Below are 27,673 nucleotides of genomic sequence, written 5' to 3' on the forward strand. Positions count from 1 at the left end.
ACTACATTAGACCGACCCTAACCAAGACAAGTCGATCTATGCCCGAATTTGCGCTTGTTCCCGCTCGTTGTGTACTTTTTGCTCACATAGACGAAATTGTGAGCACCGTGCAATGATTAGTCCGGACATCACGTAAGGGAACAAAAAAATGCTGACGGAAAGAGAGCAGCAAGGCCTGAGTAAGATCATCGGTGCGCTGGAACTGGCCGACGTGATCGCTCTTGCGCAAACTGTCACTTGCAAGCAGATCAAGCTCACTGAAAGATCAGGTGAACTGCTTTTCGGGCACAAAACAAATACGCCTTCACATTTGAACTTTGTGTAGATAAGCGACCGCTCTCCCGCGCTGTAGTGCATAGAGTCGCGCTGCAGCCGGCTTGTAGGGGTGCAAGTGCTGGCTGCCTCCGCGATGCTCTATAGTTTGGGAATGTAACTTCCACCATCCAAATGAAAAGAAACACACTGCCGGAGTTTCCCGTAGCCTTCTGTAGTACTTTTCGGTTTTATTTCGCGATTTCTCCTGTTCATTGCGCGGTCTCAGTGCTACGGCGTTGCTTTTGTTTACACGCTTATGTTTACAACTCTATCGTGCGACCCACTAGAGGTTAAATTGGGAAGTAAGTGCAGTGCAAAACTAACTACGACGCTCTGAAGTTAACAATTTAAAGCAAGCATGCAATGTACAAACCTTGTGCTTAGTGAAATAATGTTTAGGTGTATATATAACAGTGACCACGAAACGAACTATGGTGAGGGGCGTTCTCTATGAGCGCAAGTATGCCAGTGGCGGGTATTCTTGGTTTTGATCAAGACTGGGAGAATATTACGCGTTGTACTGAATAACAGCCTCTTTTTATTGATACAGAGCTTTTCATTTCGGTCGTAGCTGTGTAAGCGAAGTCCCATTTACTATGTGGCTATATTTTCTGATCGGGGTTGGTGTTGTCATTTTGAATTCTGTACGTTCGGCCCCTCCATGACGTAGCAGTCTCGCGGGCGAATTTCATCTGTCTGTAAACCATGAGCAGACCTCATTCCTTTCATGCCCGCCTTTACACCACTGCCTTCCAGTGGTTTTAAAGAAGCGGCACTCAAGTTTCTATTCAAACCCGTTAATTGGAAGTACCAGTTCTATGCACGAATCACAAGACAGAAACAAGTGTTGGTTGTCACTGACGCGTTATTATAGCTGCATATATTACTACCATATTATACCTTGTGCTAGAATGTTAGGATTATTTGTTAACAAATGCTTGTAAAAATCAAATAGTCCAAGGCAATCACTGAATTGGTAAAAAAAATTGTTGCTGAGCCAGTTGGTTTATACTTTTAAAAAAGAATCGTGCGGTGCTAAACAGACAAGGACGAAGGAAAGAAGGAACGACACCTGGCGCCTGCATCTGTCGTGTCTTGTTTCCTTCGGCCTGGTCTGTTTAGGGCTGCATGTTTTTCTAGAAGTTAACTCATTTTGGACATCCACATGGTATTCCTTGCTTTTAGGTGGACAGGCAACAACCATAAATTAACAAGATAAATGCAACATAGCAAGTGTTCGTGGTATAGGTGTATGTTTTTCTTCAGGGCATTAGAAGTGGTCTGAATAAGTAATTGTGAAGGGACTAGTTTTAAATCATTGTCTTTGTCTAGGGTATCTGCATTGCTCTAGTTGATAAATTTACTGCTTGCACGTGTATCTGGCAACCATGTTCGCTTTTTGCTTAACAGTGATTCATTTTCAGATTGTTTTGGTGTTGGAAAATTGCCTATGTGCCACTAAACAAGCTGGTGCCGACAGGAAAGCCTGCCAGGAAATCATAGCATAACAGAAATTACAGAATGTACCAGCAAACATGCTTTCTGAACACTGGCATAGTTGCACATCGACTCTGAAGTTACGTAGCTGTGTCACCAGCGTCAAAGACTCACTGCTAGGCCACGCCTGGCATCTTGCGTGTAACTGATGGGAACATTACCCCCAGCAGCAGTTTTCTAAACGTTTGAACACTTGTGTGACTCGGCCAGTAATTTCAACTTCATCTTTGGCGAAAATCGTTGTGTCTGTTTCAAAAAAATCCATTTGAAGCTGTGATGTGTAAGTCAGGTTGCCGGACCTCTGACGTGCACGGAAACCAACTTGCTTGTTTTGCGCCGCATTTGTGCCGTGTGCCTTCAGACAATCAGAGTTCAGCAAACTGACCTTCTTGGAGCAGCCCAAACTCCACTTGCTCTGTTACTGTCTGGTCAAAGTAGGCTTCTGTCCAATCCTCGACTATGACTTCCCAATACTGACAGTTTTTTTTAATTTTAGGATTGTGCTACAAAAAAGGGGCTGAATGATCCGGCAATGATTTATGTTGGATATTGTCCAACATCCGAGATTGTTACTTTTAGCGTACTTTCTGAGAGTTGAATTAGTACCCTTCATTGAGGATTGAAGTCGTTTGCTGGTCACTGACCAAAGTCAAAATATACAAATGACGTGTCAGGGGTATGATGGCTCCCTTGTTCACACTGAGGCAACCGACTGTTGTAGTCTAATTGTGTAAACGTACGCATGTTTGCAATGAATACAATGTCCACCGATTATGTTGAAATCTCTTGAATGAATCCTTAGCAAGAATTTTTTACTGGTCTGAAGGGGACGCAATGCCAAAGGGATGAATTTAGCATGAACTTCGTATTTATTTATTTATTTATTTAAGAAATACTGCAGGCCATAAGCCCAAGCAGGAGGGGTACATACATCGCACACACACACAAAAACAACAAAAGCATCCCGTGTACATACTGAAAAATACACGAGATGAGCCAAGACATCGATAGTATCAGTAATTCAATGATGACAAAACAAGAGGAACAACAATGGGTCGGAACAGTGAATAAATGCAACAAAGCGGTCAGCAAAATAATGCGAAGAAAAGGGACTATGACGATTAAAGCATGACAGGTATCCATTTTAAACATTGGGTTCAAGGCGCTCTACTGATAGTAGGTCCTCTACAGAAGTGTTATTCCAATCGTTGACTGTTCGCGGGAAGAAGGAAAATTTGAACAAATCGGTCCGAGCAAAAAATGGCGTGAGAGATAACGCGTGTGAATGACGAGTTCGCTGCGTTGATAGAGGGGTTACGAAGTGGGAGGGGTCAAGACCGAGCCTGCGGTTAGTAAGAGAATAAAGAAACTTAAGGCGAAGAAACTTTCGTCGAGATTCCAGCGTATGTGCTCAGCGTAATTTTTTAGACCTTCTTTTCTTGTCTTTTTTTGCCCTAATTTGTCTGTGGCCTAAGGAACAGTATAAAAGTGGTATACACTTTCCCTGACAGTTTTACGCACGCTTCGTTATTGGACGTGAAGTTTTCAGTGATGTGTTTCCTTCTTTTCTTTCCTGCTGTCCACAATTATGATTGGCTGGTTGACTGGGCTACCCTGTTCAGGAATTTCACCTCAGACGTGGTTTTCAGGCTGCAGCTTGACTTGTGCTCCTCTTTCTGTGCACTGCAGAGGCTGAAAGGGCCATTCTAAGCGGCACGCAGAATCCTGCTGACCTTTTGCGGCGCAAGAAGATCCTACGGGAACTCCTCTTCCGCTATTTATGGAGTGAAAGTGTCTTCGTTGCGCCTGCATTGGCAAAGTCGGACCTCATCAGTGCGTGCCTGCAGCATTGGCAGGAAGATGCTGTAAGTGGGCTCTGCATACTTCCCTCTAGTAATTGTTCTTATACGCATGGTTTTGAGACAGCTGCATATGCGTCGGACTGCTGCAGTGATCACAAGAACAGTCGCTTGCAGGAGCAGAAAAGTTGCATTACGTTGTTTCTCGGGAAAATACGTTCCCACCTGTGATCACCATTTTCTTTAAGACATTACACTTAATTAAGCTTGAGAACCTCAGTTTTCCTTTTTGACCATCCTCGGCAGTGCACCACACTCAAGGGCAGGCAAAGGAAAGTACTCGATACAAGCACTGCTTTCATGTACTTTCCTTTGCCTGCCCTTGAGTGTGGTGCCTGGAAAGTTGTCCCTTATTTGTTTATGAACGTGCTCTTTTCTTTACAAAACGAAAATTAATGCGGAAAATGTCATCTTTGCTTCGGGCTTGTTGAGTAGACGTTGCAATGAAGGAGCGGTGAGGATGCCTGGCACAGTCACATTATCTCTTTACTTTAGTGACAAAGGATATCACTTTCTGGACTTGAGCAAGTCTAGTTTCCTGGCAGTTGCAAGAACACTGCAACCGAAAGTGCAGCAGGGATGGCACACAACAACCACACTCACCCATATCTAATAGTTACCATGCCGAGGTCAATATCGTTTCCCGATGCTACACACTGCCTCACGCTACTAGTAGTGCAGCCTGACACATTGGCAGGTAGCTCTCCTTGTGAGGCAAACACAGAGTTGACTCGCTGACTCCATGGCTGGTAGCTGCGGTGGCAGTGGCGCGGTAAGTGGCAGTGGCGTAAGCTTACATGCTCCCCCTGAAAGACTGCATTGGTCACGAGTTTCTCTGTTCACAAATAGGAGAGCATCTATCTTCGCATCTCTCTCTCTCTCTCTCTCCTTTTATGTTTTATTTTCTTATGCTTTGCTGAGAGCTCTGCGGGTTGAGGATTGTAACTTTATCAGAAAGTCTTTCTTTTTTGCTTCTCTCGCTCTCTCGTTCCATGGCGCGAAGGTGCCGATTCGCTTTGTACCGTTGCCACATTTTTTTTCTCTTTTCTTTCTTTCTTTGTTTTTTGCTTTCCCTTCGGTAGTGTGAATAACCTGCCAAGCATCAATGGCAGTGGTCACTGCGAAAGTTCGCCTTAACAGATGAGTACGTGTGAAGCGGTTCGTCTTAAGGGGATTTTTGTTTGCATTGACTCTGCGGGAAACCAAACAAACGTACCGATGTTGTTCGGCATATCTGGGAATTCGGCTTAACCGAGTTCATCTTAACAAAAGTCTACTGTATACAGTGAACTCCCGTTAAGACAACGCTGTCTGTATAAACATTGCCTAACGTGTGAGCGAAAAATGGCCAAACAGCCACTCTCCTGCGGCTCTCTCCTACCCTTTCCCACTCCGTAGCCTTCCTGCGTGCTTTCATGTCCGCCAGCCAGCGCCGCTTCTGGGAAACTATGCAAAATAGTTGACAGTTTGTCTAGTGTTACCCAGGCAGCGCTCCTGCGCCTTCTTGTTTTTTTACCATGCCTGTTTATCTTGGTCTGTCGCTGATAAAACCGCCTTCGTCACGGCGGACCCAAAACCATTTGTGCTGCCACAGGCTGATGCCAGCTTTGTGCACTTACCTACTTGGATCACGGACCCCGAAATTTTGTGAGTGAGGCATCCCCTCTCTGTCCCCTCCACATTTCGGCCTGGTTTTGTCGACGCTGTTCGCACTCCGCATCGGTACGCAGTTTCAAATTGAGGACCGTACTGTAGATGCGCCCTGACAGCGTGGGTGGACCCTAAACTGCTTATCCTTTTGTTTTCTATAATCTCCTGAAATTTACAAGCACGAGATATTTTCTGGAAAGTAATGGTAGAAGTGAGCGCTTGAACAAAAAAATGTGCACGCATTTCTTTCTTCACTAAATGCTTCAGAGAGAAAAATATCAGAAAAATAATGGCTGTACCATCCAAAAATATCATTTTTCTGTTTGCTATTTGCCTACCCGACAATTAATATGTTCTTACACTATTTCAGTTCGTCCTCCGTCAGTCATCTTGCGAAAAATGCAGAAGGTATCATGCGAGTGACACGTTGAACGAGATCCGCAGTGCACCCCAGAACTAGCGCCCCGTCACAGCTAAGATGTGAGCGAAACGGCTCTTGAAAGCCAACAGGCAAGCTGACAGACACACATCGTAGAAGTGGGTGCAGCGTTCGCGACTCGCGAGCAGTGACGTAGAGTGGGGTCCGCCGGCACGCGCCGCATAGCGGAAGAGTGCCTAAACTAAGCGTCCCTGCCATTCCCATTGGAAAGCGGCCAACACGTTACGCAATGTTTATACAGGCGGCGTTGATTAAGACGAACTCAGTTAAGACGAATGAAGAACAACGTGGGAACATTTCTTTGGTTTTCCATAGACCCAATGCAGAGAAAATACGCTTAAGACAAACAGCCTTGCACGTACTCTTCGATTAAGAACAACATCTTTCGGGGTGACCACCACTGCTAGTGATTCTGGTTAGGGAATATGGCAGTCTTGGCGGGGTGTGGCGGGGCATTCATGCGACCACAGGGTAAAAGGAAAGTAAAAGGAAATCACAGCGCAAAGTGAATTCACGCCACGGAGGAAGAGGAGAGCGAGAAAAAAAGACACGCGGATAAAGCTACCACTTCACCCTTCGACCCGCGGAGCCAGCAGTGAAGCAAAGAAGGAAAAAAGAGCGAGGACAAGTTTTGTGGCCGCTCTGCTCTGGAAGAGAGAGGCACAACTCAGGAGGATAAAAAAGTAACAAAAAAAGCGGCAACGGAGGCTTCTTCTTCGTGAATGTAGCAGCTTTCCTGACCGATGCCGTTTCTCAGCGGGGGAATGTGAGTTCGCGTCGGTTCGCGAGTCCCACTGCGTCACCGCCGAGAAAGTGAGGAGTTCCCTTCCCTCTCCGTCTCTGCTGCGTTGTCACTTGAGGTAGTGGGTGCATGCTCTCCGTCGCCGCTTGGACTAGGTAAAACCAGGCAAGAACACTTAAAGGCAGTCTTCTATCAAGTTGCACACTGATATTTTTTTTTTTTGTCTTTTTCCTTCATTGTAACTCTGCTTCATTCACCGTCTTGAAGCACGATATTTGCGTGCACCTGGGCGTGTTGCCGATTCTTTTTTTTTTTTTTTTGGGAGGGTTTCTGATTAGATGAACTTCTGATGAGACAAACAAATTGTCATGGTCCCTTCGAGTTTGTCCCAATTAAGTGCTGATACTCTTCTAATATTGGTCCGCTTGCTCATGTACTTATATCTTGCCTCAAATATGCCTGAGGTTTCCTTTGCCCTGAATAATGTTGACATGCACGTATGAGCAATGACAGCAGTGTTAGTAGGTTGGAATGGTCTTACCTCTACTGTTCAAGCATACTTTCACTTTGCCGGGGCATCTAAAGCGAGTGACAGACAGACACCAAAATTTTCACATTTAGGTAGCCTAAGAAAGGCTGTCGGCTTTAAAATTTGGTGCCACCTCTGCAACTTTCTAAGCCGGGCCACCCAGTGCAAGCCCAGGAGCCAGGTGTGACTGCAGTGCCAGTTGTGGCTGGGGCGGTGGCATCATGAAACACCTTCCACTTTGACAGCTGACCTTGGTTCTATCATTGTTACTGCAAGTAACCATCTTTGGAAGGTGGTACACTTTTGCAAGGAAACCATCCTGTACCATGCAGGCGCAAAACTTTCTAAAGGCAATTCATTCACACAGGAAACCCATCCTGCTTCATATGGGCACAAAGCCTCCTAAGTGCTGTTGAAAGGTGCAGTTCCGCAGCTTCTCTCCATGTGAACTTCAAACGCCTGATGACAATCGAAATAGAGGATTCTTAGCCAGTGATGTTCCGTACTGGGGAGGAAAATTCCCAGTTTTAGGTTCAGAAATTCCCTATCTTTAGCATTTTTCTTCAAAGCTTTTTGAGAATTCCCTGAAAATTTCCCTGTGTTCTCTTTTTGCAACTGATACATCTTTACGTGGATTCCTGTCCGGTTGTGGGCGTTAGCTTGCGCCACCTATGTCTACCTAGTACCGTAGTATTCGGGGCGCAGACGCCGTTTAGAGAACGAGTTTCAGCCTGAACTAAATTCCACTACATCTGCTGCTCAGCAGAATTTCACTATGCATTTCACGTTTTGTACGAAGCAGCATGCTTCCTTTGCATGGTGAAGCTCGTAAGAAAAGGAACAAGACATTGTTGGGTAATTGAAGTAATTCTGGCTCAGCACCGGCACTGCTGGTGCCATCTCTTGCTGACAGCTGATGGACCAAGTTGTACCCGAAATACTTTTTTGTATATTGCACAGGAATATATGCTAACAAGCTTCAGCTGCCGCCGCTTCATATACAGTTTAACCCCTTTATAAGAGACACGTACCGGGGAGCAGTTTCTGTCTCTTATACGAGATGTCTCTTATAAGCAGGGAACCATGTTTTCACTTACTAATCAGACCCTAATTCAATGTGGGCACTGTATGACTAAAATAAGCTCAAAGGAACGCTACAGCATGTTGCAAAAGATTCATTCTAATTTATCTTTGGCCCCCAGAATTTATGAAACAGTTCTGAATCTTTGTTTGCTTCATGACTGTATTTACACCTTTTTACAACCAATTCTACGAGTTTTTTTTTTTTTTTTTTTTTTTTTTTTACTGTTTGTGGAAGATGAATCATAGATGTTGAGTTCACAAGCCCGATGAATAGCCAGAGCGCACAGCTTCTTCCGCTGTGTGCTGAGGCTATTCATTACGTTGGCAGGACTCAACGTCTGCGATGCTTCTTAATTGGGAGCTACGCGAGTGGGAGAGCCCGCATGTGCGGTCGCGCTCCAATGACAAAATGGTTGAAGCATGGCACCCAAAATTTGCCCGACAGCTCAAAGGATAAAAAATGGGTGGTCAGTAAATGCTCGAAACTATGCCGTGTTTCTCAGGGAAGCTCCTACACTTGACTCCCGTTAATACGAAGTTCACAGGGGTTGCAAAATGCCTTCAATTAACTGAACTTTCGATTGAACGAAAAGAACAAAAACGGCATTGTTATAAGTCCGCAACTTTATTTATTCTTTATATTCTTTATTCTTCCTTCTTACAGGGTTTTGTTAGCCTTAAAAGAATGCTTTGGTGGCCCTTTGTGTTGGAGCAAAGGGCAAACATTGCTACTCTCAAGTGGCCCATGTGGTGCCCGTAAGGTCACGGCAGCATTGCCATTAAACCGCACTATCATCATCACGGCAGCATTGGCAGGTGTCAGTCGTGCTTATAGGAGAACACTGTGCAATCTAATATACTTCAAAATCGTGGCTGCTTTCTGTAGGCAGTACCTGTTAAGTTGCCAAACTAGCATGTACTGATAAAAAAAGGCTACTGGCTACGAGTGCCTTGCAGTCGAGAAACCGAACGTGCGAAAGGGTGCGGGTAAGGTGTAATTCAGCCCTGTTCAGTTTCATTTGGGCCCCAAGCAGTGCTCACACGATCTTGTCTACGGGCTGCGGCAAACCAGAAATGTTATGAGAGAGGGAGAACGATGATGGGACGCTGGCAATTTCAGTCACTCAAGTCTGGCCAGTTTCCAGCACACGGCGGTGAGAAGGACGGCAAGGTGACGGAGGCCAGCTTCCAGGAGAAACTCGGCTCGGAGTTCACCAACTGGTTCTTCGCGCAGCTCAACGCGGAAGGGGAGAAGCTGGGCCACCAGCACTTCTTCGCGAATTGCCACCTCAGGGTGAGTGCTGCTGCTGCTGCTGCTGCCTTGGAGTGCGCTTTGGATATCGATACCTCGCTCTGTGGAACAGTGCCAGCCTGTCCGGCTGCTGCGTCTCTCAATGCCTGCTTCCTTTAATTTTCTGCTGCCAAAAAATCAAACATGATTCATGCGACATGTAACAACAGCAACACCAACAGCCGCAGGGGCACGTCATGGCAGCCACTCACTACAATAGTGAACTGGCCTTTACGGTGGTGGCCGCTATAATTGAACAGGCTGGTTTTTGCAGTGCAGACAATGCAGGATTATTTTAGGAATGCGAGTGAAAGCAAGGGTGCTAAACAAAGCAAGGCCATACACGTTACTGGGATTGGGAGGTGTGCTGAAACATATTGTAGAGCTGTGCACCCACGAAACAAATGGCAGGTGGAAGCTGCAAGCCGTTACAATTCAGGTGTGCAGCCATTTTCTTTTACTGGTAGCAAATATGTGCTCGTAAACTATTACAGGTTTGTATCGTTATGAATGCAAGCAGCCTGTCCGAAAATTTTTTTAACGGGACAGTACGCAATTTTTGTTCAAAAAGGGAGCTTGAGAATTTCACTGAATGTGGTGCCTTGTGGAACAGATAGTTTTGTGCTTGGTTGTAGTCTAATTTTATCACGTATTCTGTTTAATGGACTGCACATTAACGACCCCGGTTGTGATGAAGGAAATGCAGGTCTGATTGAGCACTGATCAGACCCCCCCCCTTTCGTCTTTCGTCATTGGCAGCAGAAATCTGGGCACAGCCTGCCGGCATTATCACCGAAATCAACAGGCAGTTCCCATCTAATGAATTTGGTGGCTTGAGGCAAGGACAGGAAACATAGATTGATTAAAAAAAATGCCTTCAGGTCAAGGCTAGCAGCTCGTACAGCACTAAAAAAGAGTGAGGTTAAAAGCCTGCCATTGTCATACCTGCCAGGTTTCCTGAATTTTCCGGGCGACTCCCAAATTTTCATGGTTTTGTACGATTGTACGACCGAAACAAAAATCTCCCGAAAACGAACCCGTCTTTGGCCAACTCTTTTTCCCAGTCTGGCCACAATGCGCTGGAGGTATACCTGACAATCCAACCCGGCACCAATTGGCATCGTTATCATTGAAGTGCTTAAAAAGCATAGTCGGCCATGCGCAGACGGTGAACCTGTTCATCTCATTGTTAGTTTACTGTTATAAACGCAGCGCCGCCGCCGCTTTCATTTATGCACGAGCACGGCCGTTCTGAAGATTTAGCTAGTCTCCAGTGGTGTAGCTTGTTGTTAGTTTAGATGAAAAAACAAAACAGTTCAGTTCCTGCTGTTTTGTATTGCGCTTGCAGTACTATTTCCAGAACTTTCTGAAAAGGGCGGCGTCAGCCACGTCGAACATTTAAGCGGTGTAACTTGTTGGTAGTTTGAACTAGAGCAGTGCACGGGCCGCATTTTCTAGGCCCGACCCGACCCGGCCCAATAGAGACATGGCCCAGGCCCAGCCCGGGCCTGAGAAATTTATAAAAATTGAACCCGAGCACGACGAATTTTTACAATCTGAGCCCGAGCCCGGCCCAAGCCCGACAAACTTCTAAAATATGAGCCCGAGCCCGGCCCGAGTCCGCCAGTGTTGTTAAATATCATCCCTAGTCGTCCGACAGGATATTAACATGAGCATGAAGAAGTTTGCTTAACCTAAAAAGCATAAGCACAAAGCGAATACGACTACCTTAGATTTAAATTTCCTTTAAACTTGGACCGAACTTTGTACAACTTATCCTCACCAAGAAGCTGTATTTTCGGTAGTCGTGTAACTTCATTTGCCACTTCATTTGCCAATCTTCGAAATCAAGGCACACCCGAGGATACCTTAAATGATTCCGAGTAAGTGGATTTTTTTTTGTTATTGCAATTCTTCAACAGATATTGCACCTTTCGTTTTTCCATTCCTTGCTGAAATTTTATCGTCCGGTTTTTTATCGTTTCACCATTTGATTTTTCTCTTTCCCTCTAGTTATGTTGGCAGCATGATTTTATCTGCGCTTTTGTTCTTTCTTGCCTTTAGTCATGGCTCTAAAAAAATTCTTGCGTGAAAAAATCATGGGCTCTGCTTAGAAAATTGGTTCTTCAAATCTGCACACTTTGCGAAATCCAGGTCATGTTTGTTCTGTTTGTTTTAGTTTGAAAAGGAGAGAGAAAATACAATCATGTTGTAGTCTGTGGCTGGAGTGCCCTCGTTTCCTGGCCCGCTCTCTCCCACTAAGCAGATGGGACCCAGACGTTTCTTTTATTGATGTGAAGGCTTGTAAGTGCGATCGTCTTTTTATCATATCTTTTAATGGCACGGTAGTGAATTAGCACTTCCTTTTTTAAATGTGGAGCATTTCTTAGGCTCGCCTTGTCCTGCGTCGTTGATGGCGGCGCCATCCACACGCTCACTGCGCATGCGCAACTCTCCTCCTTACACCCACAGCTCCGCGATACTACACTATAAAAAAAAGAAATAGTTAGCGGCGCCCGGTTTCGATCCCACGACTCTCTGGCCGCAACGGGAGGTACACGGTGCTCTTCCCACTACGCTACAAATCCGGGACAGGAGCAAGTGCTACGAACGCGCCTTATGTCCTTGACTCATTCAAACTACGTCAAGAAGCTACTGATACAATGAAGGCACGCGAAGCTGAACGTCAACGGAAACAATGAACTGAAAACTTTAGAGGGGGATGCTGAATTTCCGGTGGGAAAGCTGTGGCGGGAAGCGCCACGCGCCTTGCAGCTCAACCAGCCCCGTCCGCAGCGCCTCTGATGCTGATTGTGGCAGGATGCCCCTAGGGATTGGCCAACCAAAGAATCCATCACGAGATAGGTTCGTGTTCAACCACCGTCGTCATCTTCCTGTAGGGGAACCGCCGAAGAAGAAGAAGAACGAGAAGACAAAGCTGCAAAGAGGAGGGCGTGTACATTGCTCTCAGCCGGTGCACCAATGTCAACAACCTTTACCTCACCAAAGCTGACGGAGACTACCGATTCTACCACAGAGACAACATCGACAAGAACATGATGGACGAGTTTCGGCGCCTCGAGAACCACCGCCTACTCACCGTAACACAACAGCACTTGCGTGCCTTTGCCACCGGTGTGGACCCGGACGCGGAATTCCCTCTGGCGCTAGTAAAAACCAGATCACTCAACGTAACGGCAACACAATGGAACCACACGGAACCGCCACGATGCTTCGCATCCTCATCAGGGTTCCCCACAGGAAGATGGTGTAATTTTTTTGTTTTCTCTTTACCTGAAATATCAACAAGAAAACTTTCTCATTTCAACAATTTAGAATTTGTGGCGCAGGATAGTCGGGCCTCAGGAACTGCCCGGGCCGGATTGGACCGGCATGGCCCGAGAAAATTTTGGTTCAAGCCCGAGCCCGACCCGATCCCGAGAAAATGCGTGTTACCCGGCCCGAGCCCGGCCTGGGCCTGTGCACTGCACTAGTTTGAACGAAGAAACAGTTCACTTCCTGCTATGTTTTAAGTAAAAAAAAAATGTGTGTAAAGTTACCCATTCTGTTGTTGCTACTACTGCCCCCCCCCCCCCCCGGTAAGATCTCCCTAATGCCATCCCGGCAAACCTGGCAGGTATGCATTGCCATGAAAATGTAGGACATTTCCTTCTGCCCAGAATGGTAAAAAATTTACAAATCTAGAAATAAGTAATGTAGTTACTCGGGAGCATATCGAAAACTAGATGCTTGCATATGATGGTGTGAGGCCCTGTCATCCGCTGTCTTGTTATGATGGTGAGAAAATGGTTTATGCATGGGAGAGAGATGCAGGATACCTCATTATTTGCCCCTGGCAAGGTGCGTACTGCAGGTCTTTGACCATTTTGGCAGCTGGCATTCAGTTACTTTCACACTATTACAGTATTTACACGATTGTAGGTCGACCCCTTTTTTCAAGTTTGACAATCCAATGTTGGGGGGTCTGGAATCTAAATCAAACTTTGTACCGCTTGTAACGGCAAGAGAAATAAGAAATCAGGGTGCTACGAGCTGGGGAAAGCGTAACACCCTCGTTTCTATGGTTACGGTCGAAGTGTAGCGTTTACCATTGCATACATTCTACCGTAAATAAAGCTGATGCCGACTTTGAAAGTTGGCGTTCCCGATCTGCGCTTTGCCCACCGTACCTAGAGCGGCTAACCTTTCACTAGCGCGTTCGGAAATGTACTGAACGTGATATGACTGTGCCTATGTCAGCGCCGTGCATTGATTCAAGGGATTCGGTAATACTCATTTTGTTTATTAGAGACGAACAAAATGCTTCTTGAATGCGAGTAACGTACTCACAAATCAAAGGAAATCGCTAGCGGCCGCTATGGCAGCTGCCATGTTTTTTGTTTTGATATCGCGCGGCAGTGCCGCTACCGGTAGCTTCGATGGGTGTCATCTCGCAGTGAATGTGTTCTAACGGTTTGGAATAAAGTTTCCTGCTCAACCCACAGCGCATGGTTATTCCGCGTGCTTATACAAAAGCTGTTCTTTTTTTAACATATACTGCGCGCACCACGAGCGTACGGCTCTTGAGGGAGCATCGATCATTGATGGAAGAGCCGCCGTACGGGCGGTATTGGTAGTTTACGGAAGAGCTTCTCCTTGTGATACGATTTTTTAGGTGGCTGCGTTGCCGCGTATTCTTGTGTCACTTCTGTGTTGTGCTGGATCATCCCATCTGTCATGAGTGCCCTGGGTGGTCATCTCCGGAAAATATTTTGAAAAGATTTTCCGGGGGTGACGCCTGGGCCCGAAGAACTCTCTCAGCGCTCGTTCACAGCAGCATTCAAACGGGCTGCTTCCTGCGCTCGCATGTTTATTATATCTTTTTTTTTTCGAGAGAGAGATGCAATTTTGGGGGGGGGGTCGACCTACATTCGAGTCGACTTACAGTCGTGTAAATACGGTATATTTTATACTTGTGTTATGCACCAATTCATGCGTGCTTGCGGCAGTAATGTGACCTAACCTTTACTTCACGCCATGTTCGCACCAACGGCATGATTGCTGGTCTTAACCCTTTCGCTGTCACTGACGTACTAATATGTTTTCACATTTCCTTCCGCGGTATCACTGACGTACCGGTAAGTTCTCCATTGTGCCTTTCGGATGGCTGACCGCCCGGGGCCTTTGGCTGCGGACGGGAGCGATGGTTCTTACGATTCCGATCCAAATACGAGCCGAGCTCAGATTCGCATTCTGAGAGTTTCTCATCCGAGGAAGGGGTGCGAGCTCCACAGCGTCAAATTCCGTTGTTGAAACGGTGGGGCCTTCGTCCCGAAAGCATGCACGGCAAACTGAGAATATCTGGAAGAAAGGTGATTTCTCACCCACGCTCTTTCCTTTTGACGCGTTACATTCAGGATGCTATCATAGTCATATAAATCACTATGCTCCTTCCCTAATATACCAAGCCGAAACCAAGCCGACACTGGGGGTGCGTCACGACCAGAAACACCCGATAGTGAAAGGGTTAAAGGTGTGACCTCAAAGCAACTCTCTTCCATGGGCAAATTCATTTGGCGGTGTGACGGGGGGGTTTGCGACACCAAGAAAAGTGTCCCATTCACTGGCACCTCTCCCTTCTCTGGCTGCCTTCACGCCGGCTGGGTCTCCTGCTACGGGCATCCACATGTCTGAGGCCCTTACAGTGCCTGTGTGGAGCCCATGTGGAGCCCATGTGGGTGTTTGTGGTTCCTCTGCCTCTAAAGGGGGCCGAAGATGAAAGATAGGGCTACCCAAGGTGCATACAACAGCGGCGCGATGCTGTTCAGTGTCTGTGGTGCTGATGCATAAGTGAGGACATCAAACACACCTGATCTAGACGATTAAAGGAAAGTTCTGGTAGTGGGAGGGTAGAATGAGGACAAGTGATGTGTGCGTGTGCCACGTGCATGTAAAAAGTGCTTCCTAAATCCTCTGCCCTCTAGTGGGCCAATATCACGATACCAATTCTTCAGAGGAACAAGGGCATGCCGATTACTGTGTGGTCTGCTTGTTTACCAGTGTCTGTGACAAACATTATCCCAGTCCCACTTGTCGTTCCACTGGCCGGGAACAAAAGCAAGTGGATGACCTGCTGCTGTCTTCCATGGGGAATGGGATTGTGATCCCTCTAATGCTGTATTGGCTCGAATCGACCCCTAAGCCGACCCCTGAAATTGAGAAGGCCAGAAAATAAGAAAATTCTCAAAGTAAGCCAGTCAGAATAGGTGAGGACAACCACAGACACAAAACTTAAGATGGCAATTATTTAATAGCCACAAATATTCGTTGTCATCGTTATCGTTGTCATCGTTGTCATCGCCTACTTAGTTGTTGCCGCCCTCCGTATGGCTGTCACTCTCATTGAGTGTGCACGCACAATATTCGGTGCGTCAAGTGCAATTGCAATGCTGCAATTTTTTAACGAGCATGCTTTCCTGGTTGTCATTCTAGGCTTGTTTCGAGACCCCCCTCTCCCCCTAAGGTGACATTTCTTTTATCAATGCTGAGTTGCTGCATTGCGTAGAGGTTTGGTGAGTTCTTGCTGCCGGCACAAATTTTTGCTTTAAGGCTAAATTGGCTACATACTTCCTTTTTAGCAGAGCATCCAGGGGGCACCAAATGCTTGCCACTTTTCTAGTTTGGATGAGTACTTGACACTTCTTAATATAAATCCTCGAATATAAGCTGACCCATAATTTTGGGTTTTTGCTTTTTCTAAAAGGAAAGTACCAACTCATAATTAAGTAAATAGTACGATAATTCAGCCCTTCATGGGAGTGAGGAGTGAGTCATGATTACAATAGAAATGATGATCGAGGATGCTATGAGGTATGGACAGAGATTTGCTCGGAACGAGGCATATATTGTATTCTTTCATAGAAGACTATGATGCATGTAAGAGCAGCGAGAAAAAAAATATAACTGGACAGAACAATGCTGTTTAATGTATCAACAGATGTCGGTCTCATTATCCAAGAAGATGGCTTACAAGTGAAGTTGTACCAAGCCATGGCCGGGTTGGCTGATGGATCGGTGCTTTAGCAGCTAATAGAAGCCACAGGAGCAAGCTGGTAACTGCACATGATCGCTTCTGACGAACTCGCACAAATTGCGGGCACAAAGATGGGCTGGGGCGGCTGTTGTAAAAACGGTCAGAACCCAGTGTTTAGTTGCCGTACTGTGCAGGGCAGTGAGTTCAGGCCCTTAAACACTGTGACAATTCATCATGCCCTGAAACTCAACGTCAGCTTGCGGGGCCTTAATTCGGCCATTCAGAAAGAAAGGCGTGCTGCAGTGTCTGCTAGAGCACTGCACGGGCCCGGGCCGGCCCGAAAGCCCGGGCCTGAAGTCGATTATCGGCGGGCCCGGGCTGGGCCCGGGCTCAATGCCGTGGGCCCGGGCCGGGCTCGGGCTCGACGCCATGGGCCCGGGCTGGGCTCGGGCTTGAATTCATAGGCACGGCCGTTAATAGGTCCGACGTGAAGTGTAGGAAAGAGCATCAAAATGAATATTCTTGGTTTATTGTTGCACACTTCTTGCTGTTATTTGTACGCATTGTTTTAAAATGTGTTTTGCTAGGTCTGATGGTCACTATACTGCAATTTTAATGACATTTCTTGTACTGCATCAAGATTTTATATTTTGGTGTATAACATACCAAAGATACGATTACAAGGAATGCCCAAGAGGGGAATGAATTAATTCAGATATCCTGGAGCTTTGCACCTATGTCTATGTGTGTACACGTGTGTTTTAGATGTCGCACCAATCAAAATGCGGCTGCTGTGGCTGGGAATCAAACTCGCGTGCCAGAGAAACACCACCGCTTAATTAACCACTGGAGGTGAAGTATTTCAACGCGCGTACATACTCATTGATTCAAATGCGGATCAAAGAATTTCAGCAATACCAACTTGTGGCCTAGACAACCACGTGAAGTTGCCAAGGGTCTGGTAATCAAAGGTGATGATGTCTCTTGTGCAAGAATACGAGCTATTATTACGCCGATGTGGTGTGAACTGCAGATGGTGAAAGCTAAACTACGTGCACTTTTAAACCATTATTTGTTGCGTTTCAGTTCATGACGTGCTTGTACAGACTAGACGCTCCGTCTGATCGCCCGGAATATAATAAACAAACTTGCTTTAGCGTCAAAGACCGGGCTTGGTCAAGCACGCGCGGGCCATCCCTAGGCCAAAAACTCAGTTAGCGGGCCGGACCGGGCCTGGGCTTGAGATGGCGGGCCCGGGCCGGGCTCGGGTCAGGCTCCCTTGTGAATGCCCGGGCCCGGACCGGGCTCGGGCTAGGTGTTACGGGCCCGGTTTGGGCTCGGGCTTCGCGAAGCGGGCTCGGGCCGGGCTCGGGCCTTAAAATCAGGCCCGTGCAGTGCTCTAGTGTCTGCACCCTTCTGCCTTGTCAAAAGTGGGCGTTTGAAGCAAGCTAAAGAAACAACACAAAGCATTACTACATTCACGTTTCATTTTCTGTTTGTTATTTTATGTTCTCTTTATTTAACCCTTTGAGGGTTTTTGCCGTATCTGTACGGCAGCGGTTTTCCGTCCAGCAAAGTCTTTGCCGTACGGGTACGGTTTTGACCCTCCTTTGAAATTTCGCGCCATGATGATGATGCATGCTCACTGGGAGGTGGTGCCACCTCCTATGACTTACAAAAAGCATTGGAAATTTGATTGTGCTACCTTCTTGCGGAGAAAACAGAACTCGCTAGCTTAAGAGCGTCACGAGGTGTGTGTCAGCGCCCTTCAGTTTTGCCTCCTGATCGCAACACAGGCGTACAATGGTTTCAGTTTCACCGCATGATTGTAATGGTGGCACGCGAAACTTGATTTTTATCTTTATTGGCATTCCCTTGCAGGGGTGGCAGAAGTTGATTTGTATCTATATTGGCACTGCTCTTAGCTTGTTTATTACTGACGCTCACGAGGTATTCTTGCTCTCCTTGTTTAGTGTTCCTGATTTTTTTTTTTTACAATTTATTCCCAACTTTACACGTTTTGTCCATTCAATATCCGCAATCAAGTAATTTGACCATCTGGGAAAGTTTTTTTAAAAAAAATTCGACCCTCAAAATTCGACCTTGTGGCAGTGGCGGAAATACACGATGTGGCATGCATAAGCACTGGCGTCTCCCACAGTTGCAGTTGAGTAAGATGCCTTCCAAGATTCTTGGCTTAGAGTAGTTCTGCAGTCACTGCATAACTGAAGGCCTCGCCACAGTGGCCAAGTGGCTGAGGCGTTGCAGTGTGAGCACGAGGTCACGGGTTTGATTTTTGGCCACCCTGGGTGTTCTCCTGAGGGAGATGAGTAACAAAACTGTCGGTGTGTATGAGATTGCAGCGTACGGGGGGCGTCCCCAGGTGTTCTAGGTTTATCTTACCTACTTGAGGGGGAGATGCCAAAGAATAGACTCGATCGGCGCCGGACAGCTACATATGGAGGTCAGTGGGAGAGGCGTTCATCCTGTAGTGGATCTAAATAGGCTGTTGATGATGATGATGATGATTTTTGCAACTGGATCACGTGAGCAGAAGGCTTGCTGCTGAAACGTCTGCCCATTTAACTTGATAGGGTTAGTCAAAGTTCGTCTAAGTATATCTTTCAACCTAAGCTGGCAAATTGCACAGTTTTTTTTTTTTGGTTAACCATTGCTTGGCCCACCGTGTCCTTATTTTGCACCAATGTTTTAACTTGTGGTCGATCCTCATTTTGCCTTTGGTTGTCTGCCTCGAAAAAATTACGACTTCCTTAGCACAATTGGTGCAACCAACTACTGAAAAGTGCTATTTGTTTTGTGGTGTGTTGTATACGGTTGAGTCTAGTTACCATGTTTGAAAAGGGAAAACAGTGACTACCTCCGTTCTCATTTCCATTGCTTATTTGAAGTATTGAAGGAAAACTGGTGGCATTGCATACCTAGCAGTTGCAGTAAAACCAGCTGCACCTTCGACATACCGAAACCAAATGTGAAACATTGGTGGCTGTGGTGATAGACCCTCGATGTACCTCCTGAAGGCCCAGGGTGAAGTCAGGGAAGTGCATTTGGGAAAATAAACGTTGCGTCGTTATTAACGAAAAGGATTTCGCAATCCACACAGAGGCCCGATTTATTCCCTGATTTCAGCAGAGCAGTCCCTATTCTTCTGCAGAACTGCCTGAACTGTACATATGTGTGAGGTGAGGCGCTCGTTTCCGTGACGACGACAATGGGGCGGAAACATGCCAACAGAGTGCACGTGGCGCAAATGCGGACTGCGGGGATTGCCCTAATTGGGGTTGCTCCAAGAAGGAAAATGCAACAAGCCACATGAGGGTGTGACGTGGGTCTATGAGGGGCCGCCACAAGGAAAGAGCGGGGGAGACCTGGCAGGAACAGGAGAACACCCAGAGGCGAGGATGAGGCAGGCTTGAGGAGAGCAACATCCATGTGAAAGACCTGAAGCTCGTCGGGTTTTCTCAACTCGAGCTGGAGAGGGGCCTACCTGGCGCCTTGGCATCCTGTGGCCGAGGCGCGACTCCTGAGTTGTGGCAGACGCGCAGCTGGCGTGCCCTGCCTTTGGACGATCAGCTGCCTGCTGCCTACTTTCTACCGGCAGTTGCCGGTTGCCTGCTACCCGCTGCCTGGGGAAGCTTGGCACCCGTTCTTGAACGGGTGTAGATCAGGCCATTTCCTACGAGGACAATGGGGGGCCTTTGTCGTTGACGTCCTGCACGTCTGCCGCCGCCATCATGGCCCTGTCACGCCCCACCTCGTGGTGTAAGATATACTATTAGGTGAGGACACAGCTTGCAAAACAAACGTGTATTCGTCGTTATAATAAAGTTGCCAAACTGCTGACACCGCTGAGACCTTTGACTGAAGCGTCCTCCAGCGGCAGAGAAAGGAAGCTGCCCAAGCGCCGGCCACTGGGGGTGTGCGGATTTTGTCGCCTCCGTGTCGGGCCTTCTCAGCAGCTTCCGTAACCAGTTGTCTGCTCGATGACTGCTTGGCCGGTTCCGCCGGCCGGTGGAGCAGACGATAATTTGAAGAAAGCCATGCGAAAGCCTTTGCGCTCGCCCCAGTGTTTCAGCAATCACAAGAAGGCATAAAACCTTAACCGAAGGGAATGTGTGGCACGATATGCCGTTGAGCTCTAACACAAGTGAGATTTCATGCTTGTGCAACGAAAAAATTGGGTGCAGAGGCCTTATTGAGTACGTACTGCAACGGCTGGCAAGAAAACGTGACATTATTTACCGTTCCCTGCTATCCTATATGAATGAATGCGTGCTCTGCAGCCATCCCCGTCAGAAAATGATGGTTCTTGCAGTCAGCATTTCTCTGAGGGTGCGGTTGTGCAAAAGGATACTTTTCGGAGCTTGGAGGGGAAGTACTACTGAATGTCGAAGAGGTGTGCGCTCGCAAACGATGCAGTGCCGTCGATTTTACCGTTGACTACAGCCCCCCAGATACTCCGTACAAGCAGTGGCAAAAAGAAAGCGTCCACTGCAGGAACAACGCCCCCACATACAAGGAAAGTGATCCGGTTTCCAAAATGGATTAAATTAGCAGCAAGTACACTGATGTTTTCTCGTCGCAAATGACGATGCAAAACTCTGGTAAGTTCACGCAGGAAGCAGTGGAGACTAAGTGATCTTGTCGAAGTCACTGCCAGTGTGCAATGTTCAGAGGAGCTGCGCGCGCCTGTGTTGCCCAAAATCTCGCAGCTGTTTAAACAATGCAATAAATTACGCGTTAAGATCGCGTTTTGTGAGCTCACCAGGTGAGCTCACCAGGTGAGCTCAAACAATGTTGTTTTACACGCATGCCGCTGGTGCCTGCAAACACCTTCTTCGAACAGTCGTTGGTCAAGGTACTTGAAGCCTAGGATGCTGCAAAGCTTATTTAGGAGTTCTGCCACCAGATGTCCTTTCAATCAAAGGTCTGTGTGCGGCACCACCAACTTTATTTGACAGATTTTTGGGCTGCTGTGTCCACACCTAAAAGTGTATCTTACACCATGCCCCAACTCGCATCTTTGCCTGAACCTGACACCCTAGAAATTCTGCTGCATCGCGGTGAACAGTTGGTGGGACCTTTTCTTTCTGTTTTCTTTCGAATTGCTATTTCTTAGATTTATCCACATTTTCTTAATTGGGATTTTTCATTGGCTCCTGTTTGTAGTACAGTTTGTGGTCCTGAGTCTGGGTATTTTATTTGCGTTGCTTGTTGGAGAATGTATGTTTTCACAACCTTAGCAGGCACCCTCATCTAATTAATGGCACTGTGGCAAGTCCCGGTCACCACTAAATCTTTCAAACAACCTGTGCTTCCCTGACAAATTGGCATCCCAGAAGGATGAGGGCGTTTGGGCATTTAAAAATTACGGAGGGACAGATTCCTTGCATGAATGCACAATGACCGCGCAAGAGCTAACTGCCGCAGAAGAGTGTGTAGGGTTGCCCAGCGTTACGTGTGGGGGTAGACGATGGTGTCGCAAAAGTGCAAGATGAGAGAGTTGCAGGAAGCGAGGCTACTCAGGTGTGACTCAAGCAAGAAGAGAAAAATTTGCAGCTAAGACTAAGGTTGGCGGAAGTTGGGGAGAATAGAGACTCTGGGGCACTGGCGGAAAGCAGCGTTTTTAACGTCATCCGCATCATGAGTTCATTCCGGTCTTCAATGAAGCTCATGATGACTTAGATGCCTACCTGAAGTGTTTCAAGCAAGTTGCAAACGGACAGCGTTGGCCAAAGAAGAAGTGGGTGACTGCCCTCAGCTTGTGCCTAGCAGGAGAGTCCTTGAAGGTCTGTGGGCAACTGTCTCCAGGTAATTCTATCAACTACAATAGGACCAAACAGGCTCTGCTGCAACGCTTCCATTTTACACTTGAAAGATACCAGGAAAGGTTCTGGCAAAGTAAGCTGCGAGATGGAGAGACGGCTAAGCAATATGCTATGCGGCTGGAAAGTTTCTTCGACCGCCGGGGGAAATATCAGAAATGGGTAAAACCTATGATGGATTACGGGACTTGATTGTCGCCGAACAGTTTCTGATCACCTGCCACAGCGCGTTACCATTATTTCTTCGAGAACGAGACTGCAAGAAACTCTTGAAGATGATCATGACGGTAGTGGCCGATCGCTTCCTTGATGTTCTTGCTGTTCTGACCTTGATGTTAGCCTTGCTGACACTTCCTTGAGGCCCAGCATCAAGTCGGCATGCTGCGGCTTATAGAAGGGCTGGAAGCAGGGTCGTTGAAAGGCACGGGCGGAAGCTTGGAGACCTAGAAAACTTCCTTGCTTTCTGTGTGACAAACCTGGTCACAAAGCTTCAGATTGTCGCTCGAGGCCAAAGCAACCATACTGTTCTGTTTGCCACCGGGTGCGTCATAACGTCAAAGCCTGTCTTGAATGAACCAGCATCAAGGAGATGCCACCCTGTTGTGTATTGACCGAGCACAAGGCTTCTTTTCAAAGGACAGGATGGAGCCCTCCTGAACCGTCGTGTATTCATTTCTGTTCCCAGGGGGAGCAAGGAGCAGCAGTTACGAGCAGAGTAGTACAGGAGGAATCCAAATTACGACGACTTCCCTTGCTGGAACGGGAACTCTTTGGGAATAGAGTTTCTGTGTTGAGCGACACCGGAAGCAACATGCTGGGGGCCCGTATGTGTCTGGTTCCTGATTTGGCAGTAAAGGGTACAAGAGCTGCATTGTGTCTAGCAAATGGGAATAGTGTCAAGGTCCAAGATGATGTACTCGTAGAAATGTCGTCGCCTTATTTCTTGGGAAGGCAATTGCAAGTGCATGGACACGCCCACCTGTGATGCCATCGTGGTAATATTCCAGGTATGCACGGTGCCTCAGATCCTGACCCTTTGAGGAAGGAAAATGCCAAGTTAGTACAGCCAACACGGGTGATGGATAACTTGACTGCCATACCGTCAACACAATTAACAATGGGAACGAAAGGACCGACGACATGTGAAAAGAGTCCAACAATGCCCTTGAATGGTATCGCAGGAACTTTGCACTGAACAAGAGAAAGACTGAACCCTGCGGATGTGCTGGCCGACCATTTGAAAAACTGTAACCGGCAAGTGATTGGGTGCCAACACGTTCTTTGTAAGGAATGGACTTCTCTGGAGGTGGTACGAAATGCCACAAAGACGTGTATCAACAGGTCATAGTCCTGAAGAAGTTCCAATCCCTATTACTGAGCCATGCGCACAAGAGCCCAATGGGTGTACGCTTCGGTGTCAAGAAGACTGTATGTCGGGTGTTGGATGCTTTTTATTGGCCGGGAATACAGGTCCACGTGCGTAGGTGGGGCCATGCCTGCCAAGCTTGCAAGCTTGCAAAAGGAAGAGCAGCAAAGGAACAGCTTGGACGGGTGCTATGGACGGGTGCACCCTGCGAACGAGCAGTGGTTAATGCCACTGGTCCCTTGTCACCAAGTTCACAAAAGGGCTGTGGTAAACACCCTACGGAAGGACGAGGCTTGACAGAACGCAGGTGCAGAAAACAAGCACTGTGTTGCTGCACTCATTCAGTCTTGAGCAGTTAGGGGCATTACGTTGTAGTAACCTGCGGCACCATGTACATGTGCCAGTCGATGTGTACTGTTGTGAACTCGCCAGGTGTTGGTGCACTCTCTTGGGTGTTGAGTGCTTATACAATGACACCACGAATCACACAGTGCTATCTTTTGGGGGACGGGCAAAAGACTTGTGATGTGCAATTGTGTGTGATTGTGCCCTCTGTGGGTGTGCGATCGTATTCTCTGTGCAGGTGACTGTGGTACAAACTGAATCCACCCGTTCGATCACCAAGGAGTGTATTTTTTTTACCTTCTCCTGCAGATTCTCGCTTTTTTTTAGAAAAAACTTTTTCAAAGGGGGACATACAATTTGTCAGGGAAGCCCAGGTTGTTAGAAGGATTCAGTGGCGACTAGGACTTGGCACAGTGTCATTTATTAGACGAGGGTGCCTGCTAAGGTTGTGAAAACATATATTCTTCAACAAACGACGCAAATATAATACCGATACTCAGGACCACAAACTGAACTACAAACAGGAGCCAATGAAAAGTTACAATTAGGCCAAATATGGATAAATCTACAGAATAATACTTCTAAAGAAAACACAAAGGAAAGGTCCCACCAACTGTTCACCGCGATGCGGTGGAGTTTCTAGGGTGTCGTAGGTTTGGGCGAAGATGCTAGGTGGGGCGTGACGGGGCCACGGCGACGGCTTTGTGCGTGCAGGGACGTCGACGACAAAGGCCCACCGTTGTCCTCGTAGAAAATGGCCTGCTCTACACCCTTTCACGACCAGGTGCCAAGTTACACCAGGTAGCATGCAGCGGGCAGCAGGCAATCAGAAACTGCCATGAGTCGGGAGTCGCGCCTTGGCCACAGGATTCCAAGGCGGACCCCAAGGTGGAGCCCTCTCGAGCTCGGTTCCTGAAAACCTGACGAGCTTCAGGTCTTCCACTTCGATGTTGCTCTCCTCGATCCTGCCTCGTCCTCTACTCCGGGTGTTCTTCCATTCCATCCAGACTCCCCCGCTCTTTTCTTGTGGTGGTCTCTCATAGGCCCACATCATCCCCTCGTGTGGCTTGCTGGTTCGTCTCAGCAAAACCACACTGAGGGCAATCCCCGCAACCCGCATTTGCGCCGTTGCTGTCGCCGTCTTCGCCGTGGAAACGAGCGCCTCACCTCACATTGATCCCAGTCTTCATCGGGAAGTGCTGTAGGATGTTCGTATCTGCCACAACACTGACCGTTGCTAAACTTAGTGGTGTTGGTTCCGAGCCTCAGCACTTACACTGTTCCTTCTGATGTCCGGTGCCGTCTCGCACCCAGAGATTTGAGTAGGCATTTTGCCGGTGTATCTCCCTGCAGGTGCAGTGCTTTGAGACGCACGCTGGGCGGGAAAATCCTCCGCGGGTCCTGTCGATCCGGGGCTCGGAGGCGGCCTCGCGCTTCATGTGGCAGCTGGCCGGCGGTGCACGCCGCATGTTCCACCCCAACGTGCGCTCGGTCAAGTGCCAGGTGGAAGAGCATGGACTGGCGCGCATCCACGTGAGTGGCGTGGTGCACGAGTACAACAGCTGCATGGGACTCTTCGAGTGCGGCTTCGGACTGGTGCGCGACCCCAACACCACCGCCGCCGAGAGCGACGTCTGGAAGCTGCAGTTCGTCGAGGTCATCCTCAAGGTGTCACGCATCGGATTCGTCACGGCCGCCGTGCTCTCGACCGGCGAGGACGACATCACCATGGAGCTGGAGTGCACCTGAGGGGGGGGGACAGGGCCCGTACACTGCCCCGCATGTGCTGTCTCTTCCACGTTTCGTTTGTTTCGTACGTAACCACTGGAGCATAGGGTAGTACTGGAACTACTAGCCTGCCTACCATTTGCACCTTGCAGCATTCTCTTGTGAGGAGGCAATAAGTGTGGTCTGAAATTTTGGGAGGCTGAAGCAAGCGTGGGGCAGAGAAAGAAAAAAATTTGCACAGTAGCGCCACTCTGGTGGGTGACAGATGAACTTGAGAATGAACAAGTCAAATGGGGATGCAAAGTTGCCGTATTCCGGAACAATAGCTTCAACAAAATGTTTCTGCGTCTTGCTACCTCTCTCTCTGTCTCTCTAGCTACGTGGTTACTCCCAAGTATCGTTTCGGTTTAGTGGCCATGCCAGGTTCATTGGTGTTTGCTGTTGTATGATGTTCCCAACTAACAGAAACAAGCCGTGTTTGTTTAAGCAGTGTAATCGTCACAGAAAAGTGGCTATAATGTCTCGAAGGTGGAAGAAAAGTTCCTAGTTAGTAGGTGGGAAGAGCAAGCATCAAACGTGCTAGTCCTTTCAAAGCTGGAAGGAATACAGTATTTGGAGGCAGTGCACTGTATTATCATTTTTTGTAATGCAACGTGCAGCCACCCAAGCGGTGCAGTGCAAATTTATGCAAGTCTGTCTTGATCTGTGGACACTGGCAGGCATTCTTTTTCTAGTGCACTTTGATGTCTGCTTTGCTGAGTAAAGACAGCGAACAGCATATCTTGTAGTGATACTGTTTCTGGCCCTTATAGCAGATCTTTTGCATCAGATATTGCTTTACATATTCAGCTCTTTGTGCTTGTATTGCTGATCCGGTGACATTCTGATGTAGGCGTATATTACCTGCTTGTCTCGTTTGCAATACCGTGCCCGCCTGTACAGGAAAATGATTACATATCCAACCACTTCTGTCCAGGTTGCGATGAATGAAAAGGTGAGCGGCCTGCCAAAGTTGTAAATTCTGGCTACTTGTGAACAGTTTTTAAGCAGCCTTTTGCCAGATGAAGGCACCATAGCAAGTTCATGACAACCTTGTCTAGTATGTTAACTGCTTTCTGTGCACTGTTTCCCTCGACTAGATTACTCCCCTTGGCTAGCAACGGTAAGAATAGCCGCTGCAATCATACCATTGATGGATCATAGGTGAACTGTAACATTTGACGGTGGCTATATCCATTATTTAAAATTCTCCGGGAAATTTGATGTTATTAAGGTGTTGTCTGGAGTCAACTGTATAATGTTCGCTGCCGGGCATCTTTTTTGCGCCACTGGATTCCTCATTTTTGGGAGAATTTCCAAAGCATGATATAGCCCCCCTGATTGGACCCCTCACTGAAAGATGTTGTTTAACTCATTTACGGTCTAGAAGCTACAGCTAAGCGTCATAGTGCTTCTCTCTCAAATGAAAGTTTTCAGCATGCATTTATTGCTAATATTTTCCAAGAGTGGCTCACCACTAGAGCTGTCTGAATTTAGGCGGTCCTCTGTAGATCTCAGAACAGCATCGTTATGCATGAGCTCGTCATTTCTTTGTTGTGTGACCAACAATAAAGAGCACCGCTGTCATGCTAGACAACCAGCATACCAGTCTTATGTTCAATGCTTCATCCCTTGTTTTGTGCTGTTGTGTAGAAAGCCTGCATTGTATAAATAAAGTGCGCAGCGCGCTAGCTGCTACAGCTGTCACATACGATGTGATATTTTGCTGTGGTTCATGTTTGCGGCTCGACCGTTCATAGGTTGGCTGCATTTGCGTCACTGTAGTCGCCATGTGTGGGTGCAAGACGTATGACACTGAACATTCCAGGAGCCCTATTTATATAGTGTGCATACAACTGGGAGCGTGAGGGCACTAAGCAACCAAAAAAATGCACTTCTCTTTTACAGGTGCCA

General features: G+C 47.5%; 1 protein-coding gene across 2 annotated transcripts; it reads left to right on the forward strand.

The window, feature by feature from the left end:
* Positions 1-27,473, forward strand: LOC144169842 (uncharacterized protein C3orf38 homolog). 2 transcript variants are annotated; one of them, XM_077699222.1, is made up of 4 exons: positions 1-269; positions 3,502-3,677; positions 9,235-9,408; positions 25,346-27,473. In XM_077699222.1, the coding sequence occupies exons 1-4, from the start codon at positions 149-151 to the stop codon at positions 25,739-25,741; spliced, it is 867 nt and encodes a 288-aa protein (XP_077555348.1). In that variant the 5' UTR covers positions 1-148; the 3' UTR covers positions 25,742-27,473. The 2 variants fall into 2 exon arrangements, with proteins under 2 accessions (XP_077555348.1, XP_077555349.1); XM_077699223.1 differs by having other exon boundaries at positions 9,253-9,408.
* Positions 27,474-27,673: the final 200 nt, after the last annotated feature.

This window comes from Haemaphysalis longicornis, unplaced genomic scaffold (genome assembly GCF_048455015.1).
Source record: "Haemaphysalis longicornis isolate Haplotype H1 unplaced genomic scaffold, Haemaphysalis longicornis Haplotype H1 scaffold_2, whole genome shotgun sequence".
Taxonomy (NCBI): Eukaryota; Metazoa; Arthropoda; class Arachnida; order Ixodida; family Ixodidae; genus Haemaphysalis; species Haemaphysalis longicornis.